The sequence below is a fragment of the Bufo gargarizans genome, chromosome 2 (assembly GCF_014858855.1).
Source record: "Bufo gargarizans isolate SCDJY-AF-19 chromosome 2, ASM1485885v1, whole genome shotgun sequence".
Lineage (NCBI taxonomy): Eukaryota > Metazoa > Chordata > Amphibia > Anura > Bufonidae > Bufo > Bufo gargarizans.
The window spans coordinates 642,503,507-642,525,141 of NC_058081.1; the positions used below are offsets into that span (position 1 = coordinate 642,503,507).

Genomic DNA, 21,635 nt, shown 5'->3' on the forward strand with positions numbered 1-21,635 from the left:
ATGATTAGGAAGATATATATGATTGAAAAACTATAACTTTTTAAAAATTTAACAATAAAAAAAAAAAAAGCCAAATATTGTTACCTACAGACGTGGACAAAATTGTTGGTACCCTTTGGTCAATGAAAGAAAAAGTCACAATGGTCACAGAAATAACTTTAATCTGACAAAAGTAATAATAAATTAAAATTCTATAAATGTTAACCAATGAAAGTCAGACATTGTTTTTCAACCATGCTTCAACAGAATTATGTAAAAAAATAAACTCATGAAACAGGCATGGACAAAAATGATGGTACCCCTAGAAAACACAGAACATAATGTGACCAAAGGGACATGTTAATTCAAGGTGTGTCCACTAATTAGCATCACAGGTGTCTACAACCTTGTAATCAGCCATTGGGCCTATATATATGGCTCCAGGTAATCACTGTGTTGTTTGGTGATATGGTGTGTACCACACTCGACATGGACCAGAGGAAGCAAAGGAAAGAGCTGTCTCAAGAGATCAGAAAGAAAATTATAGACAAGCATGTTAAAGGTAAAGGCTATAAGACCATCTCCAAGCAACTAGATGTTCCTGTGAGTACAGTTGCACATATTATTCATAAGTTTAAGATCCATGGGACTGTAGCCAACCTCCCTGGACGTGGCCGCAGGAGGAAAATTGATGACAAATCTAAGAGACGGATAATCCGAATGGTAACAAAAGAGCCTAGAAAGACTTCTAAAGAGATTCAAGGTGAACTTCATGCTCAAGGAACATCAGTGTCAGATCGCACCATCCGTCGTTGTTTGAGCCAAAGTGGACTACATGGGAGACGACCAAGGAGGACACCATTGTTGAAAACGAATCATAAAAAAGCAAGACTGGAATATGCCAAACTACATGTTGACAAGCCACAAAGCTTCTGGGAGAATGTCCTGTGGACAGATGAGACAAAAATCGAAGTTTTTGCCAAGGCACATCAGCTGTATGTTCACAGACGAAAAAATGAAGCATATCAAGAAAAGAACACTGTCCCTACTGTGAAACATGGAGGAGGCTCTGTTATGTTCTGGGGCTGCTTTGCTGCGTCTGGCACAGGGTGTCTTGAATCTGTGCAGGGTACAATGAAATCTCAAGACTATCAAGGAATTCTAGAGAGAAATGTACTAGCCAGTGTCAGAAAGCTTGGTCTCAGTCGCAGGTCATGGGTCTTGCAACAGGACAATGACCCAAAACACACCGCTAAAAACACCCAAGAATGGCTAAGAGGAAAAAATTGGACTATTCTAAAGTGGCCTTCTATGAGCCCTGACCTCAATCCTATTGAGCATCTTTGGAAGGAGCTGAAACATGCAGTCTGGAAAAGGCACCCTTCAAACCGGACACAACTGGAGCAGTTTGCTCATGAGGAGTGGGCCAAAATACCTGCTGAGAGGTGCAGATGTCTCATTGACAGTTACAGGAAGCGTTTGATTGCAGTGATTGCCTCAAAAGGTTGCGCAACAAAATATTAAGTTAGGGGTACCATCATTTTTGTCCATGCCTGTTTCATGAGTTTATTTTTTTACATAATTCTGTTGAAGCATGGTTGAAAAACAATGTCTGACTTTCATTGGTTAACATTTATAGAATTTTAATTTATTATTACTTTTGTCAGATTAAAGTTATTTCTGTGACCATTGTGACTTTTTCTTTCATTGACCAAAGGGTACCAACAATTTTGTCCACGTCTGTATATAGGTAATATGTGGCGCACAGGGCTGACAAAATCTCTGGTGGAGGTGCTCACAGTACAAGAGGAATCACCTTTCCTCTCAAGATATAATAAATAGAAAATAGAAAATACTGGGCACTCTCACTAGCTGTGAAACCACATCGTTTAATGAGATGATGTTTAAAATAACAGTATATTAAAATGGATACAATATCTAACTATAGTAACAGTATATTAAAATATGGATACAATATCTAACTATAACACTGTATGCCGATATATTATATAAAATGCATACAACACCTAAAATGACACATAAATCATACAGTGGAAAATCCGGAGTTTTGACTTTAAAAGCAGTATAATACCGCCAGATGGTTGGGTTGTAGGTGTCCTAAAATGTTCACAAAGTCTGTGGAAAAGTGCAGCAGTGCAATCTCTTTGAGATATGCGATCCTAATGTTAAAACCTCTTGCTATCAGAGGATATCAGTTGGTGATTTAGTTACAGTGATGGGTATGCGGCGTCCCGCTGTACTCACTGTTTGATTCAAGTTAAGTTGCTTTTCTTTAGTTGCTTTATCTTGCTGGTGTTCCGGTACACTGGATGTCTGTGTCTGGTCCTCACTCGTGCTTTTCTTGTTCCTCACGATCCCTTGTGACTGCCGCTCCGTAGATGTAAGAGCCGGCACTCCGTGCTTGGACTTTGTTTGCACGTGTGTTTGGTATCTCGTGCTTCTATGTCCAAGTCCTCTGTAGATGCGCGTCCTGGGATATACGTGGGCACTGGAGGTATCACCGCAAGTAAAACTGACGTCCGTCAGGGGATCTTTTTGCACCAGTACCGGCTCTTACATCTACGGAGCGGCAGTCACAAGGGATCGTGAGGAACAAGAAAAGCACGAGTGAGGACCAGACACAGACATCCAGTGTACCGGAACACCAGCAAGATAAAGCAACTAAAGAAAAGCAACTTAACTTGAATCAAACAGTGAGTACAGCGGGACGCCGCATACCCATCACTGTAACTAAATCACCAACTGATATCCTCTGATAGCAAGAGGTTTTAACATTAGGATCGCATATCTCAAAGAGATTGCACTGCTGCACTTTTCCACAGACTTTGTGAACATTTTAGGACACCTACAACTCAACCATCTGGCGGTATTATACTGCTTTTAAAGTCAAAATTCCGGATTTTCCACTGTATGATTTATGTGTCATTTTAAGTGTTGTATGCATTTTATATAATATATCGGCATACAGAGTGTTATAGTTAGATATTGTATCCATATTTTAATACAGTGTTTCCCAACCAGTGTGCCTCCAGCTGTTGCAAAACTACAACTCCCAGCATGCCTGCACAACCAAAGACTGTCCAGGCATGCTGGGAGTTGTAGTTTTGCAACAGCTGGAGGCACACTGGTTGGGAAACACTGTTTTAATATACTGCTACTATAGTTAGATATTGTATCCATTTTAATATACTGCTACTATAGTTCGTTAGATATTGTATCCATTTTAATATACTGTTATTTTAAACATTATCTCATTAAACGATGTGGTTTCACAGCTAGTGAGAGTGCCCAGTATTTTCTATTTTCTAAATATTGTTACCTGATCATTTAAAAATTATTTAAACAAGGAGGCAATTTATTAAACATGAAAAAATTGGATAGGGTGACGAACATGATTAGTATAAAATATATAAAAAATACTATGGACATTTAATGATGAATGAAAATACAATAAATGCATCTGCTGATGGATCAGTATATAATTGAGGTAATGATTAAGATAAAATAAAGGGAAGAATCTAGAAAATATCTGGACAGTATATAACATGAAGGTAAAAAATTATGGGAGCGATTAAAAAATAATTGATCAACAATAATATAGTTAGGCTACATGCACACGATCGTATGAGTTTTGCAGTCTGCAAAATTCATAGGATCGGATAAGGGTACTTTCACACGAGTGTTGGAAGAATCCGGCAGGCAGTTCAGTTTCTGGAACACTTGGTACCGGATCCAGCATTAATACATTTCAATGGAAATTTATGTCGGATCCGGCAAGTGCAGTAGTGTTCCGGGATTTTGTCCGGTCAAATGCCGTACAAGGGACGAAATGGAAGACATCCTCATGCACACTGAATGGATTGCTTTCCATTCAGAATGCACTGGGACAAAATTGATGCGTTTTCCGGTATTGAGACCCTTTACTGGATTTCAATACTGGAAAATAACGCTAGTGTGAAAGTACCCTAAAGTCCAATAACTGTAGTATATAAAGGTAGTTAGGGCAAAATTGTGCTATATCAACTATTGTACATCTTCTGCCTAATTGCTTTGAATCCTATATGTATATTTTTTCTATTTAATATTTAAGTTTCCCTTATTAATAGATGCATATGCCAGAATATTTAGATCAATAATAAAAATAGAATTATTCTTAAAAAATAAAAATAAAAAGAAGAATTTATTCCATAATAGACATCATAATATAAGCCCCTTATTCCCCCTCTCATCTAATCTAATGGAATGGACGTATATGGGATAAGAGATGGCTGCTTGGAGCAAAATAAAACTACGTTTAAAAACATGCGCAGTAGGGGGAAAAGGGTAGAGAGCGGAGAAGTCCAATGTGGCGAGAAGGAGGAGAGTGCTTCATTTCTTCTAAGACCTTTTGCACATGATCATATGGCTTTTATAATATTTTGTGGTATGCAAAAAATACGGAGGACGTCTGTGTGCATTCCAACGGAACAGCTGGCCCCTGGTAGAACAGTACTATCCTTGTCTGTTATGTGGACAATAATAGGACATGTTCTATCTTTGAACACAATGGAAAAATGGAAACGGAAGGCATTTGGAGTGCCTTCCGTTTTTTGTTTGCGGATCCATTGAAATGAATAGCTCCGTATAGGGAACGCAAAAAAAAACAAAAAAAAAAAAAAAAACAACAACACGGGGGATTCCCATCTTGTTAATCATATTTAACTAAATTATTTATCCCCCAATGAAATATTTTCTAAATATATGTGATAAAAAATATCGCACTGTTCTTTTTCAATTATAATAATCAATATTCATTGTTTATTTTGGCTGCCCATAGATACGGCCACTGCTCGTATCCATGGGCCGCGCTTGCGCATCGTTATCTTGTGATGCTCTGGCCGGCCTCCTCACTGACACTGAACGCGCACGGCCGGCTGCGCATGCGCGGATCTATATTCTTTTGATCCGCGGCTAATATAGTTCTGCACATGCGCGGCCGCCCGAACAGTTCGTGCAGGGAAGAGACAGTGCGGACAGCGTCGGAGGACATAAGCGGTGGGCAAGTATTATTTCTACGTGCACCACCAATTCCACCAACAATGGGCGGCTGATAGAGGCACCTTGGGGGCTGATTAATGTAGCAGAGCTGAATATGCTGCTTTTCAGCCATAGTTCTAGTAGGGAAGGGAATAGACAGATGTAGCAGAGCTGTATATGTGGCGGTCAGCATCAATGCTGGTGGAAGAGAGAAACTGATGTAGCAGAGCTGAATATGCGGCTGTTCTGACAATGCTTGTTGAAGAGAAAAACAGATGTAGCAGAGCTGTATATGAGGATTTTCAGACACCGTGCTAGTGGGGGAGTAGAATAAAGATGTAGCAGGGCTGTATAGGAAGCCAATCAGCCAAAGTGATGTTAGGGGATTGGAGAAGACACATGTAGGTGAGCTGTATATGCATCTATAAAAATAGTGTAAGGTTTATATACAACTAGAGTACAGCTGTAATGGAAACAAATCTGCATCAGTGCTGGTGGGTGGGGGTTGGACAAGCTTTTGAGCTAATGTATAATATGGAATTATAGTTTTTGATGCACAGAATAGGTTTGTAAAAGATCAGACAGATTGTGTGTGTAAAACTGTGCAGAACAGCCACGTGTAAGGGTCCATTCACACGTCCGCAAAATGGATCCGCATCAGTTCCGCAATTTTGCGGAACGGGTGCAGACCCATTCATTTTCAATGGGGCTGGAATGTGCTGTCCGCATCCACATTTGCGGATCCGCAATTCCCCATCCGTGCTTCCGTTTCCGCAAAAAAATAGAACATGTCCTATTCTTGTCCGCAATTGCGGACAAGAACAGGCATATTCTATTAGTGCCGGCAATGTGCGGTTCGCAAAATGCGGAATGCACATTGCCGCTTTCCGTGTTTTGCGGATCCGTGGCTCCGTGTATCCGCAAAACACATTGTGGACGTGTGAATGGAGCCTTACTGTACACTGAGCTCACTAATCACAGCTCTCTGATGATTCCCTAGCAGGGGGAGGGGCCTCACAGACACTGCAGGCTGCCAGACTGATGAGTCATACTCTTCACATGAATTAGCACGCAAGGACTGAGTTCTCAGTGTGATGTCATAAGGGGGTGTGGCCGGTCTTCACTCTAGCTGCCTAAGCCCGCCCAGCCTTAGCAGCAGGAAACCAGGAAGTGAATTCTGCTGTAACTGCAGCTCAGGCTGATTTAGCAAGATGGGAATACCCCTTTAAGTTTCACACTCAGGTGCTGACTTGAGCATTGTATTGGCCCACCCTATCGCGAGGTCAGATGAAAAAAGGTACACCCTATAGGTTTAGAGACTATGTCTTGCTTCCTATTAGATGATAGGTAATGTCGATCTGGACACAGAGCTGTGAATGAGAGAGACGGGGAGAGGAGAACGCTTTACCCCTATAAAGATCTTTTTAACCCGGCGCTTGTGTTTACAAGCTCCTAACCCCTGAAGACGCCACATTCGTGGTGAACCATGTCGGTGGAGCTTTGTTTGTGATTTTAACCACTACAGGACCGCCGTACGCAGGATTGCGTCCTGCCGGCGGCCCTGCTCTTCTGGGTGGACGCATATACGCGTCCTCCCGCGAGAGCCGAGATTTCCTGTGAACGCGCGCACACAGGCGCGCGCGCTAACAGGAACGGAAGGTAAGCGAGTGGATCTCCAGCATGCCAGCGGCGATCGCTCGCTGGCAGGCTGGAGATCCGAATTTTTTAACTCCTAACAGGTATATTAGATGCTGTTTTGATAACAGCGTCTAATATACCTCCTACCTGGTCCTCTGGTGGTCCCTTTTGTTAGGATCGACCACCAGAGGACACAGGTAGGTCAGTAAAGTCGCACCAAACACTACACTACACCCCCCCCGTCACTTATTAACCCTTTATGAACCCCTGATCACCCCATATAAACTCCCTGATCACCCCCCTGTCATTGATCACCCCCCTGTCATTGATCACCCCCCTGTCATTGATCACCCCCCGTATGATTTTTACGGATCCACGGATACATGGATCGGATCCGCAAAACACATGTGGACGTCTGAATGGAGCCTTACAGGGGGGTGATCAATGACAGGCGGGTGATCACCCATATACACTCCCTGATCACCCCCCTGTCATTGATCACCCCCCTGTAGGGCTCCATTCAGACGTCCGCATGTGTTTTGGTATCCATGGATCCGTAAAAATCATGCGGACGTCTGAATGGAGCCTTACAGGGGGGTGATCAATGACAGGCGGGTGATCACCCATATACACTCCCTGATCACCCCCTGTCATTGATCACCCCCCTGTAAGGCTCCATTCAGACATCTGCATGTGTTTTGCGGATCGGATCCATGTATCCATGGATCCGTAAAAATCATGCGGACGTCTGAATGGAGCCTTACAGGGGGTGATCAATGACAGGGGGTGATCACCCATATACACTCCCTGATCACCCCCTGTCATTGATCACCCCCCTGTAAGGCTCCATTCAGACGTCCGCATGTGTTTTGCGGATCCGATCCATGGATCCGTAAAAATCATGCGGACGTCTGAATGGAGCCTTACAGGGGGTGATCAATGACAGAGGGGTGATCACCCATATACACTCCCAGATCACCCCCTGTCATTGATCACCCCCCTGTAAGGCTCCATTCAGACATCTGCATGTGTTTTGCGGATACGATCCATGTATCCATGGATCCGTAAAAATCATGCGGACGTCTGAATGGAGCCTTACAGGGGGTGATCAATGACAGAGGGGTGATCACCCATATACACTCCCTGATCACCCCCTGTCATTGATCACCCCCCTGTCATTGATCACCCCCCTGTAAGGCTCCATTCAGACGTCCGCATGTGTTTTGCGGATCCGATCCATGGATCCGTAAAAATCATACGGACGTCTGAATGGAACCTTACCAGGGGGGTGATCAATGACAGGGGGGTGATCAGGGAGTCTATATGGGTGATCACCCCCCTGTCATTGATCACCCCCCCCCCCCCCCCCCCCCCCTGTAAGGCTCCATTCAGACATTTTTTTGGCCCAAGTTAGCGGAAATTTTTTGTTTGTTTTTGTTTTTTCTTACAAAGTCTCATATTCCACTAACTTGTGTCAAAAAATAAAATCTCACATGAACTCACCATACCCCTCAGAATCCAAATGCGTAAACATTTTTAGACATTTATATTCCAGACTTCTTCTCACGCTTTAGGGCCCCTAAAAAGCCAGGGCAGTATAAATACCCCACATGTGACCCCATTTCGGAAAGAAGACACCCCAAGGTATTCCGTGAGGGGCATATTGAGTCCATGAAAGATTGAAATTTTTGTCCTAAGTTAGCGGAAAGGGAGACTTTGTGAGAAAAAAAAACCAAAAAAAAAACAATTTCCGCTAACTTATGCAAAAAAAAAAAAATTTCTATGAACTCGCCAGGCCCCTCATTGAATACCTTGGGGTGTCTTCTTTCCAAAGTGGGGTCACATGTGGGGTATTTATACTGCCCTGGCTTTTTAGGGGCCCGAAAGTGTGAGAAGTCTGGGATCCAAATGTCTAAAAATGCCCTCCTAAAAGGAGTTTGGGCACCTTTGCGCATCTAGGCTGCAAAAAAGTGTCACACATCTGGTATCGCCGTACTCAGGAGAAGCTGGGGAATGTGTTTTGGGGTGTCATTTTACATATACCCATGCTGGGTGAGAGAAATATCTTGGTCAAATGCCAACTTTGTATAAAAAAAATGGGGAAAGTTATCTTTTGCCAAGATATTTCTCTCACCCAGCATGGTTATATGTGAAATGACTCCCCAAAACACATTCCCCAACTTCTCCTGAGTACGGCGATACCAGATGTGTGACACTTTTTTGCAGCCAAGGTGGGCAAAGGGGCGCATATTCCAAAGTGCACCTTTCGGATTTCGCAGGCCATTTTTTACACATTTTGATTGCAAAGTACTTCTCACACATTTGGGCCCCTAAATTGCCAGGGCAGTATAACTACGCCACAAGTGACCCCATTTTGGAAAGAAGACACCCCAAGGTATTCCGTGAGGGGCACGGCGAGTTCCTAGAATTTTTTTTTTTTTGTCACAAGTTAGCGGAAAATGATGATTTTTCTTTTTTTTTCTTTTTTCCTTACAAAGTCTCATATTCCAATAACTTGCGACAAAAAATAAAAAATTCTAGGAACTCGCCATGCCCCTTACGGAATACCTTGGGGTGTCTTCTTTCCAAAATGGGGTCACTTGTGGCGTAGTTATACTGCCCTGGCAATTTAGGGGCCCAAATGTGTGAGAAGAACTTTGCAATTAAAATGTGTAAAAAATGGCCTGCGAAATCCGAAAGGTGCACTTTGGAATATGTGCCCCTTTGCCCACCTTGGCTGCAAAAAAGTGTGACACATCTGGTATCGCCGTACTCAGGAGAAGTTGGGGAATGTGTTTTGGGGTGTCATTTTACATATACCCATGCTGGGTGAGAGAAATATCTTGGTCAAATGCCAACTTTGTATAAAAAAATTGGAAAAGTTGTCTTTTGCCAAGATATTTCTCTCACCCAGCATGGGTATATGTAAAATGACACCCCAAAAACACATTCCCCAACTTCTCCTGAGTACGGCGATACCAGATGTGTCACACTTTTTTGCAGCCTAGGTGGGCAAAGGGGCACATATTCCAAAGTGCACCTTTCGGATTTCACCGGTCATTTTTTACACATTTTGATTGCAAACTACTTCTCACACATATGGGCCCCTAAATTGCCAGGGCAGTATAACTACGCCACAAGTGACCCCATTTTGGAAAGAAGACACCCCAAGGTATTCCGTGAGGGGCATGGCGAGTTCCTAGAATTTTTTATTTTTTGTCGCAAGTTAGTGGAATATGAGACTTTGTAAGAAAAAAATAAAAATAAAAAATCATCATCATTTTCCGCTAACTTGTGACAAAAAATAAAAAGTTCTATGAACTCACTATGCCCATCAGCGAATACCTTAGGGTGTCTACTTTCCGAAATGGGGTCATTTGTGGGGGTTTTCTACTGTTTGGGCATTGTAGAACCTCAGGAAACATGACAGGTGCTCAGAAAGTCAGAGCTGCTTCAAAAAGCGGAAATTCACATTTTTGTACCATAGTTTGTAAACGCTATAACTTTTACCCAAACCATTTTTTATTTTTTTTGCCCAAACATTTTTTTTTATCAAAGACATGTAGAACTATAAATTTAGCGAAAAATTTATATATGGATGTCGTTTTTTTTGCAAAATTTTACAGCTGAAAGTGAAAAATGTCATTTTTTTGCAAAAAAATCGTTATATTTTGATTAATAACAAAAAAAGTAAAAATGTCAGCAGCAATAAAATACCACCCAATGAAAGCTCTATTAGTGAGAAGAAAAGGAGGTAAAATTCATTTGGGTGGTAAGTTGCATGACCGAGCGATAAACTGTGAAAGTAGTGTAGTGCCGAAGTGTAAAAAGTGCTCTGGTCATGAAGGGGGTTTCAGCTAGCGGGGCTGAAGTGGTTAAATACAAAATACTTTAGTGTTGGTGACAAGCTGGGGGGGCCTGCAGGCGTTCCCCAGCACTTATAAGGAGAAATAGATTGGAATAAGAGGAGGGAGGATAGTTGGGAAGGGAAGTATTACAAAGAAGTCAGAAAGAATATGTGAATGGTAATTACTACTGAGAGAGGTAGTAATAAAGTAAATGGAATATGGAAACTATTTATTATTTTAGCAACAAGAATGTTGCCAATAGACGACAGCTCTCAGCGCATGGCAGCCATTTGATACTATTGTAACGGAGGTGTGTGTGAGTTAACACAACCATCGGTATTATATACCCATAACCAACTATCAGTACCATAAATATACAGTAAAGATCTGGCTTTGAAAATATACAACACAGAGAAAAATACAAGATACGCAAAATAAGAGATACTAATCCACTGTGTTTATTTAAAATGAATATAATAAAAGGTTATTTTTTATTTCTTTTTTAAATTGCACAAGTGGTGAATGTGAATGGGGCCTTTAAGGGAGAAAGACTGGTAAACATTTATCGACCATTAGAGAATGTGATGATGTCATCACCATCACGCTGGCCAGAGCAAATTAATCTGAAATTCGGACCGCAAATGAAGAGTCTCACTATGAGCCGACCTGATGTTGGATGATGCCCTGTGCAATACATTCTGCTAGTAACCTTTATATGATGAACGCGCCCTAAAAAGTGCCAAATTATAAAACGCATACAGTATAGCGGCCAAATTAGGCTATGTACGTACTGTGTCTGCAGTACCTGTTCATTGCATGCCTGCATAACTTTCCCCGCATATAGGGACCCATTGACGCACAAACAAGTTTTTAGGCTACTTGCGTTCAGACGGATCCGCTCATATAATGCAGACGGTGGCTCCGTTCAGTACAGATCCGTCTGCATTATATTGTTAAAAAATGTCTAAGTGTGAAAGTAGCCTCAGACGGATCCGTCCAGACTTTCAATGTAAAGTCAATGGGGGACGGATCCGTTTGAAGATTGAGGCATAGTGTGTCATCTTCAAACGGATCCGTCCCCATTGACTTACATTGTAAGTCTGGACGGATCCGCACGCCTCCGCACAGCAGCAAGCAGCGTTCAGGTGTCCGCCTGCTGAGCGGAGCGGAGGCTGAACGCTGCCAGACTGATGCATTCTGAGCGGATCCGCGTCCACTCAGAATGCATTAGGGCAGTACGAATGCGTTCGGGGCCGCTTGTGAGCCCCTTCAAAACGGAGCTCACAAGCGGACACCCGAACACAAGCGGACACCAGGTCACGTGGGACGCCACAGCCGGCCGTGTACGGCCACCTGGGATACCAGCGCTGCAGTCTCGCAGCAAGAAGGGGTAAGGATAAGAAGTCACAGCGGCAAGAATTAGTAAGTAACCTGGAGGGTATACACGCATCTCTGTATAAACGAAGTATCGGACTTTGATCTTTAATCCGAGCCACTACTAGCAGCCTAAGTGGATGCATATATCTAAGGACACAGAATCCTGATAATTAAGGAAAAAGGCACCTACATTCCATTCCCAATTGGAACATTGTTCAAAGCCACGGCACTATAGCTGCAGCATAGTGCGGGCTTTCTAACATCATTTAAAGGGGCCACAGTGCTGTCGCCATCAATTTCCAATTGGATTGCCTCACTATCAAATTGTGTGTTAGATATACAGCAGTGATCGCCACATTTATATCTGCAAATTTAAGTGGGACACTTGTGTTTTTTGCTATATTTTTATGCATTTGGTTGCTGCATATTTCATATTCAGATATTTTGATGTATATGTTTTATGTGTATTTTAGGGGTTTGTTTTTACATTATTTTTATTAAATCAAATTTACATCATCAAATAGTGTTTTCCTTCTGAGTGTGCCCCCTCATCTATTTATTTACGGTATATCAATTTTTGGTCTTGAGGGTAAGACCTGAGGGTGAGCACCTATCCATACGAAATAGCAGTGAGCCGCTGTATTCTTTATTTTATGCAAGTGTGAAAGTAGCCTAAGCTATCTGAAACAGGTCAGTCAATTACTCTATTCCTTACATACAGTAACAAAAAAACAAAAACACAAAACAAAAAAAGCAGTTACAATGGGAATCTGGACAACATAGGCCACCGGCCTAGGTTATATCAGAGATACATGGTGGCACATACATCCAGTGCAAACCTCTGATGCAATGTCACCAGAGCCCAACTTTTCCATATGTTGGCCAGATAACACTGATACAAGTAACAGCAGGTAAGTAATCCATCAGTGCTATACAACAAACAAGATTCATGGTGGTCAAAAGCCTTAGGTTTCAGGCCATATGAGGCAACCAATGCACCATGGGTGAAGGAACGCACCTAGATCTGGCCCTGGTCTCACTCTTGATGGAGATCAGTTGTCTACAACATTTAGCGCTCCAGGTCTTGCCTGGAACTACAAGCTCTAGCCTTCTCAGATCAGCTCCACCCTTTCCCATCATAAATAATCATCTACTTACTTTTCACCCATGGATGGAGGGTTTGCTTCTTGCTGGACAGCCTGCACGCCATCCATACTCAAACGTCGCTTGCGTTTGCTGCGTATGCTTAAGCAGATGGCTAATAAAAGCAGAGCAATGCCAGATCCCACCAGCACGTAGGCCACCGAGAAGGTCTTACTCTTCAGATTAACCTCCCCATTATTCTCTGGTGTGCTGGCGTTACCCTGGGGTGGGACAGGTTTGTCATTGCTTCCAAAACCTGGGACAAGGTTCCATACTGCCATCACCACGCCAAGCACCAGTAAGCCCACTCCAACGGCGGTAAGGGCGTAATGGGATCCATTCGATTTTGAATGCGCCATGGTCACCGATTTCTCCAACCACAGGTGTAAATGGCTGTACCAAGTCTTTAAATTACATCTCCTGCGCATAGGCTGAGTGTAAAGATTTCTGCCCGCTGTTCAGATGCATTGTAGAAAACTGTGAACAGAAAAAAAAAAAAGGAATATTAAAAAGCTATTCAAGAAGACCCAATTATAGGTACAGATGTAGCACTGCATACTGGGCAGTCATGTGAACTAGAATTTTTCTTACTGCCAAAACATTTGTGTCTGCTCATCCTGGTTCATGAATAAAATACCAGAACTGCTGGCATCTATACACATTTAAAAGAACGGAAAAACTGTGCTTATGGGGCAATTGTATAGAGCTGTGATGGCTAACCTCCGGCGCTCCAGCTGTGGTAAAACTACAACTCCCAAGATGTTCTAAGAGCTCCACAGAAATGAATGGAGCATGCTGGGAGTCGTAGTTTCACCTCAGCTGGAGGTTAGACATCACGGGTATATAGCATACAATGTGATATGCCTATTTGGCACTATATTAAACCTCCACAGTGCTTTCAGTCATTGTGGAGAAAGGGGCACATGTCTATCTCACTGGCATGAGATCTGCAAGTAACGAGCCACACCCAGCGGGTTATAGTAAATTATTCACAAACCTGACGGATGTTCTATTAAAACAAATACAAAGTTGAAGGATCCCTTTAAGCGACCCTCCGATTTTATATTTTAAAAAAAATAAACTGGAGGAACATCTGTCATTAAACTCAATAATACATGAGTTTGCAGTAAGCTCCTTAAATGGGTTTCCAGGCTCCCGACATTGATAACCATTCTTCAGGATAGGTCATTAATGTCCGATCGGTGGGGCCCCAACACTCCCTACGCCCACGGCTGGAAAAAGCACTGTAAATGGAACAGGACGCACAGCGCCGTTCAAAGTGTAGTGGCCGTGCTGGGTTACTGCAGCTCATCTCCCATTGAAGTAAATAGGAGCTGGACTGCAGTAACCGAGCATGACCACTACACTATGAACGGAACTTTGTTTCCTGTTCCATTCACAGTGCTAGTTCCGAAAATGAGTGATCAATACTCAGGATAGGTCATCAATAGCAGGAGCCCCTTTAACTCCCCTAGTCGTGGCTGTAGGCAGCAAGAATTTTATGAATTAAACTCTATGCAGGGGTATTTGGAGCTTTATATTAGAAAACTAAAGCTCTGACTTATATAAAGATTTAGATTTTTTTTACCTAAAATTAAAAAAACATCACTTTAAAGCCATGAGCATCTAAGACCCCATTCATACTAGAGTTTGGAGCTCATCGTATCTGGCATTGCTGGATATAACCGCGTACTGCCAGATCCCCATTGACTATATTGGGATCTGGTGGAGATCCAAATGCCGGGATTCTGCCCAGGATTCCCAACCAGAATTTTTCTTTTTTTCTGGACAATATCCCAATATTGCGGACAGCCAACATTTTTTATGGACAAATTGGAAAACCATAATAAATGATAAAGATGATAAATAATCCATGTCTATAGCTCAATATACTGATAAGAACTCATTACCAGCATTTACTGAGAGCTTTAAAATTATGATATTACCACCAAAATAAATCTAGTCCAGTACCACCAGTCTCAACAAAAAACAAAAAAAACAAAAACAAAAACACAAAAAAAAAAATCTATTTTATTTTCACGAACACAGGAAAAATACTATTTATACGAACTGTCCAGAAAATTCTGTATGGTTGGCAACCCTGATTCGGACAGACAAAAAATGCAGCATGAAAATGTTTTTTGTCCATCAGATTCCTGGCATATATGCTGGAAAGTGGGAGGTTATCCACCATATCCCATTATAGTCAGTGGGGATCTGGCGGTACATGTTGTATCAGACAATGCCGGATACGGGGAGCTCCAGATCAGGCTACCGAATTCCAACAACCATTATTGGGGCCTTAAACTGTTAGAAGTGCACTAGTCTGATGACCGGCTCGCTCTACAGAATACCCGTTATGAGCCAACTTCAGCAGAACATTATGGTGCCAGACACAAGTGCAGTGACACAATGTTGATTTTGGAAGCAGCACATAAATGGCACTTCATGCTTCCACTTCTGAGTTGTACAATTTTCGAATGCTCTCTAAAATCGTTTAGAGGTTATACAGAACATTTCTACTGCAAACATTGTAGGGAATGCAGCCAAATGCCTTTTACTCCTCTATGCACCACTGCCCAGAGGAAGCAACATCTAAGAAAGAAACTCACTGAGGCTCAGACAATGACGAGTCCCTTCAGAATGAAGGTGCTGACACAATGACCTGTCTGGCCTTTCCTCGACATCCCACAAAGCAAGAGGATATGGGGTCAACAGTTCACATTTCTTGAAGGGGCCAACAAATCCTCCGAGGGCTGAGCTCCATCTCACTGCACATTTCCTACAGTTTCGGATCACGCTTCACAATAAGTGAGCACCATTTTGAGGTTCAAAGGGTTTTATATAGGGATGAGCGAATAGACTTCGGATGAAACATCCTAAATCGATTCGCATAATACTTTGAATACTGTACGGAGCAGGAGCGCACGGTACAGTATTAGAATGTATTGGCTCCTATGAGCCGAAGTTGAGACTTTGCATAATAACTTCATAAACCAATTTCTACTTTAAAAAAAAAAACACGTACCGAACTCAGGCTCGATTTCAAGGTACCACTTGGAACCGAACCAGAGTTCGTGAAATTTTTTTTTTTTTTTTTACAGTAGAAATTGATTTCTGAAGTTATTATGCAAAGTCTCGCGAGACTTCACAAAGTAATAACTTCGGCTCATAGGAGACAATACATTCTAATACTGTACGGAACGCTCGTTCCGTACAGTATTCAAACAAAGTATTATGCAAATGGACTTCGGATGTTTCATCATAAGTCAATTCGCTCATCCCTAGTTTTATACTGTATAAATTAAGTTTCATCACAGCCTTAAAGGGGTTTTCTGGGATTTGATATTAATGTCTTATCCTCAGGATAGGTCATCAATATCAGATTGGTGGGGTCCATCTCCTGGCACCTTCACATATCAGCTGTTTGATGAGACTGCGGCACTCTGGCGAGTGCCAAGGCTTGTTCCTAGCTAGTGATGCTCGCCACTTACATGGCCTAGTTGCAGCTCAGTCCTTTTCAAGAGAATGGGACTGAGCTGCAATACCAACCATAGCTACTATCCCATGGACAGCGCTGTGCTTGGTAAGCTGCGCAAGGGGTTCAAAGGGCTGAGAGCCTCCTCATACAGCTGAGCACTGAATAGAGGAAGAAGACAGAGCAAAGCTGCTGTGTCTTAGCCCACCCAGATCAGCACTGCACATGTACAATGCCCTCACAGGAGGTAACTGGGGCTCCTTTGGATGCCCTATTTACAAAGTAAAAGTGCAAACTAAAAAAGTAAAAAAATAAATAAAAAAAAAGTAAAAAATGTAATACAGAGAATATATATATATATATATATATATATATATATATATATATATATATATATATATATATATATATATATATATATATATATATATATATATATATATATAATAAAACCCACGCTAATTGAAACCATCGCCATATTAGGCCCATTGACAAACTATCTATCCATCTATAAAACAACCAACACAAAATAAGGAACTCATTTTAATAATTTATTTTGGTGTCAACTTTATATTTAAAGAATAAGGAGTTTCACTGGTCGGTTTTAGACTGGATCTCCATTGGGCAGTCACCATAACCCTGCCCACATACGGTGGCCAATGATCGCAGAAATATTCTGGTTGATCTTAAAATTCTTCATGCCATTGGCAAGGTTGAGGCTGCCCCATGGAGACCCAGCATTAAATGGGTTGTTTCACTTCTGCAAATAGCATTTATTATTTAAAGGAAGTTTATACAAGCCACTTACTAATGTATTGTTATTATCCATATTGCTTCCTTTACTGGTTTCATTCATTTTTCCATCACATTATACACTTCTCGTTTCCATGGTTATGACTGTCCTCCAATCATCAGTGGTGGCCGTGCTTGCACACTATAGGAAAAACCACTAGCCTATGTGCACTCCTGTGGTCCCGGCCACCAGAGAGGCTGGTGCTTTTTCCTACAGTGTGCAAGCACGACCACAGCTGATGGATTAAAGGGTGGTCATAACCATGGAAACTAGCAGTGTATAATGCGATGGAAAAATGAATCCAGTCAGCAAAGGAAGCAAAATAGGCAATCACAATACATTAGCAAGTGCCTTGTATTAACTTTCTCTACAGGATTAATGCCATTTGCTGAAGTGAGACAACCCCTTTAATAATATAGATATACCAATGAACCACATTGTTCAGCATTTATCCTTTAAAGGAAGTGTGTCACCCAAAATTTAATCTGCCAGTTAAATACCAGATAGTAACATTTTTTTTTCTAAACTGATTTTCTAATTACAGATTCTTTTTTATTCTGTTTCCTAAACATGATTATAGGGACAGCCATCTTCCCTGAGCTGTTCTTAACAGCATTTACAAAGTATAAAAAAAATTAAAAATAAATAAAAATAAATTGCTTTACGGCAGCCGAATGGGCCATAGACACAATGGTCAGGAGGGCACCTCTCTGACTTCTATGGGAAAGTTTTCTACATCGAGGTCACTGTACAAGGAAAGAATAGATAAGCTGTGACAATCACCTACTGTGACTGGTGAACCCTACTTATCTGTACACAGAGGTGATATCTCCTCATCATTATAGACAGGTTTAGAATTATATATAACTATAATAAAGTGATCTGTAAAGACCAAGAAGTGGGGCCTATTATTAGGCTTCGTGGCTAGTGTGAAAACTTCAGGATTTTATGGTTTTTGTTATAGAGATTGACATGGGAAATTAAAAATATCAAAAATATATGTCAAACATAAAAATGTTATTTAAATAATAGGTCATTTTCAGATGACACATTCCCTTTAACCCTTTCCCGACCTTTGATGTACTACTACGTTATGGGAACCACTGCGTTCCCGCAATTTGACGTAATAGTACGTCATGGTGATCGCGCATGCACCGGAGAGGTGCGCGCGCGATCACTGCAGGGGCCCGGCAGTCCATGGTAGCCGGACCCCTGCTGTATCCGCCGGCATGGCTGTAAAAGCAGATGACGGTGGATTAACCCCTCCTATGCCACGGTCCGTGACATAGAAGGGGTTTGTGTCGGGTGAGTGATCGCATCAAGTCCCCGATGCAGTGCAGAGGCTGCCCAATGCCTTGCACCTCATCGGGAACTGCCTTCTACGGGTGCCGAGGAGATCCAGCCTCAAGCCCCATTATTTTATTTAAAAAAAAACAACTGAAAAATAAGCAAAAACAAACAAAACTCACACATATTAGGCATCACCGCGTCCGTAATGACCGGCTCTATAAATATATCACATGATCCACCCTCTCCAATAAACAGCATAAAATACTGTAAAAAAAGAGCCATTTTTTTCAACTTACATCACAAAAAGCGCAACACCAAGAGATCAACAAGGCGCATGTCCCACAAAATGGTATCAATAAAACACAGTTACCTCATTCCGCAAAGTATGAGCCACTAAGACAATCGCCCAAATAAACAAAAAAAAAAAAACAAAAAAAAAAAAAGAAATAGCTCTCAGAAAATGGAGACACTAAAACATCCTTTGTTTCAAAACTGCTATTATTGTGCTAAAGTGAAATACATAAGTAAATATATACACACACACATACACACTAGGTATCGCCACGGCCGTAACAACCAGTTCTATAAAAATAGCACATGCCCTAACCCCTCAGGTGAACACCGTAAAAAAAAAAAAAAAAAAAAAAAACTATTTTTGTCACATTACATCACTAAAATTGCAACAGCAAGTGATCAAAAAGGCGTATGCCCCCCAAAATAGTACCAATCAGACAGTCACCTCATCCCGCAAAAAATGAGAATAAGACCCTAAAAAATAAAGCTAGGTTTTCCCAAAAATTAGAAGATTTGCTTCCAAACTCCTTAGCCTTCTAACGTTTCCCAAAAATAAAAGGTCATTTTCAAAATCATCCAAACATGAAGTAGACATATGGGGAATGTAAAGTAATTACTATTTTGGGAGGTATTACTATCTATTCTAAAAGTAGAGAAATTGAAATTTGGAAATGTTTAAATTTTTTTTGGTAAATTTTGCATTTTGTAAATTTGGCATTTTTTATGAATAAAAAGGATTTTTTTTAAACTCATTTTTACCACTGTCATGAAGTACGATATGTGACGAGAAAACAATCTCAGAATGGCCTGTATAAGTAAAAGCGTTTTAATGTTATTACCACATAAAGTGATACCTGTCAGATTTGCAAAAAAATGCTCTGGGCAGGAGGGTGAAAACAGGCCCGGGGTTGAAGGGGTTAAGCACACATATGTACAAAAACAATAAACCTGTTTCTGTTGTGTAAACACAAACGCCAACTTTGTTACCAAAATAAAACAATGTATCGGGAACAGAAAAATATTTGTCCAGAAAGAATACAGTCACACAACTGTACAGTCGTGGCCAAAAGTTTTGAGAATGACACAAATATTAGTTTTCACAAAGTTTGCTGCGAAACTGCTTTTAGATCTTTGTTTCAGTTGTTTCTGTGATGTAGTGAAATATAATTACACGCACTTCATACGTTTCAAAGTTTTTTATCGGCAATTACATGACATTTATGCAAAGAGTCAGTATTTGCAGTGTTGGCCCTTCTTTTTCAGGACCTCTGCTATTCGACTGGGCATGCTCTCAATCAACTTCTGGGCCAATTCCTGACTGATAGCAACCCATTCTTTCATAATCACTTCATGGAGTTTGTCAGAATTAGTGGGTTTTTGTTTGTCCACCCGCCTCTTGAGGATTGACCACAAGTTCTCAATGGGATTAAGATCTGGGGAGTTTCCAGGCCATGGACCCAAAATGTCAACATTTTGGTCCCCGAGCCACTTAGTTATCACTTTTGCCCTATGGCACGGTGCTCCATCGTGCTGGAAAATGCATTGTTCTTCACCAAACTGTTGTTGGAAGAAGTTGCTGTTGGAGGGTGTTTTGGTACCATTCTTTATTCATGGCTGTGTTTTTGGGCAAAATTGTGATGAGAAGCAACCCCCCACATGAATGGTCTCAGGATGCTTTACTGTTGGCATGACACAGGACTGATGGTAGCGCTCACCTTTTCTTCTCCGGACAAGCCTTTTTCCTGATGCCCCAAACAATCGGAAAGAGGCTTCATCAGAGAATATGACTTTGCCCCAGTCCTCAGCAGTTCATTCACCATATTATCTGCAGAAGATCAATCTGTTCCTGATGGGTTTTTTTGGAGAGAAGTGGCTTCTTTGCTGTCCTTCTTGACACCAGGCCATCTTCCAAAAGTAAGCAATTCATCTGATCACTCTTCATAACATTCTGGAGTATATGCAAATTGCTATTATAAAAACTTATACAAACCAAAAAAGACAAGGTGGCATTAGCAGGAGGTGCTCAAACCCACATGCAGTCGTGCATATATATATAGGGGAGCAAATCCTGCACTTGTGGCCCGTTGCTAATGGCGATCCCCAGCAAAATGCATACGGTGGAGGATGCCCACGGCGAACCACAAGTACCATAATAGACATCTCACACAGGGTAACAAGTGCGGATGTAATAATCAATATAACAATATAACAAAACAACAACAAATACAGGTGCACTCTGCGGTCTCGCTAATCCCTCAAACTGATTTTAAAATTGAGAGATTAGTCAACATGTCCTACGGTGTAGAACATGTCTTAAGCAGCAACTTTTCCAATTTCCAATATTTATGTAATTCTCAAAACTTTTGGCCATGACTGTACATTAGACCCACTGTGTGCATTGTATATACATGGAACAAACTGAAAGGAAGATCCTTCTCAGAACAGTGTCATTTCCTAGTACTGGACTGAGCGCACATCCGATTGGTCACATCACACCACAATGATCGTTCGGGTAGAGTGGCATCGTTCCTAAAGCAGAGCGTCCTTCTGTGGGATACTGCAGTATGAGCCCTTTTCTTTTGTCTATACTGTAATTCCAGACAATTGTTATTAAAAGGGTTGTCCAAGGTTAGAAAAACATGACTGTCAAGGCCGTACACAGATCTTAAAGGGCCCCATAGCAATACAAGCCCCTGTCCCACTAGTATGCACGTGTCAAACACTCCTATGCAACATGGAATGCAAAGTGCAACTTCCC

The 21,635-nt window shown here is 41.5% G+C and overlaps 1 protein-coding gene across 1 annotated transcript in view; it reads right to left on the reverse strand.

Moving 5' to 3' along the window:
• Window positions 1-21,635, reverse strand: part of TMEM51 (transmembrane protein 51) — an 88,279-nt gene that overhangs the window by 34,870 nt on the left and 31,774 nt on the right. Inside the window, exon 2 of the mRNA XM_044278393.1 lies at window positions 13,038-13,499. Within this exon, the coding sequence (XP_044134328.1) occupies window positions 13,038-13,450 (413 nt within the window). The 5' untranslated portion in view covers window positions 13,451-13,499. The remainder of the gene's footprint in view (window positions 1-13,037; window positions 13,500-21,635) is intronic.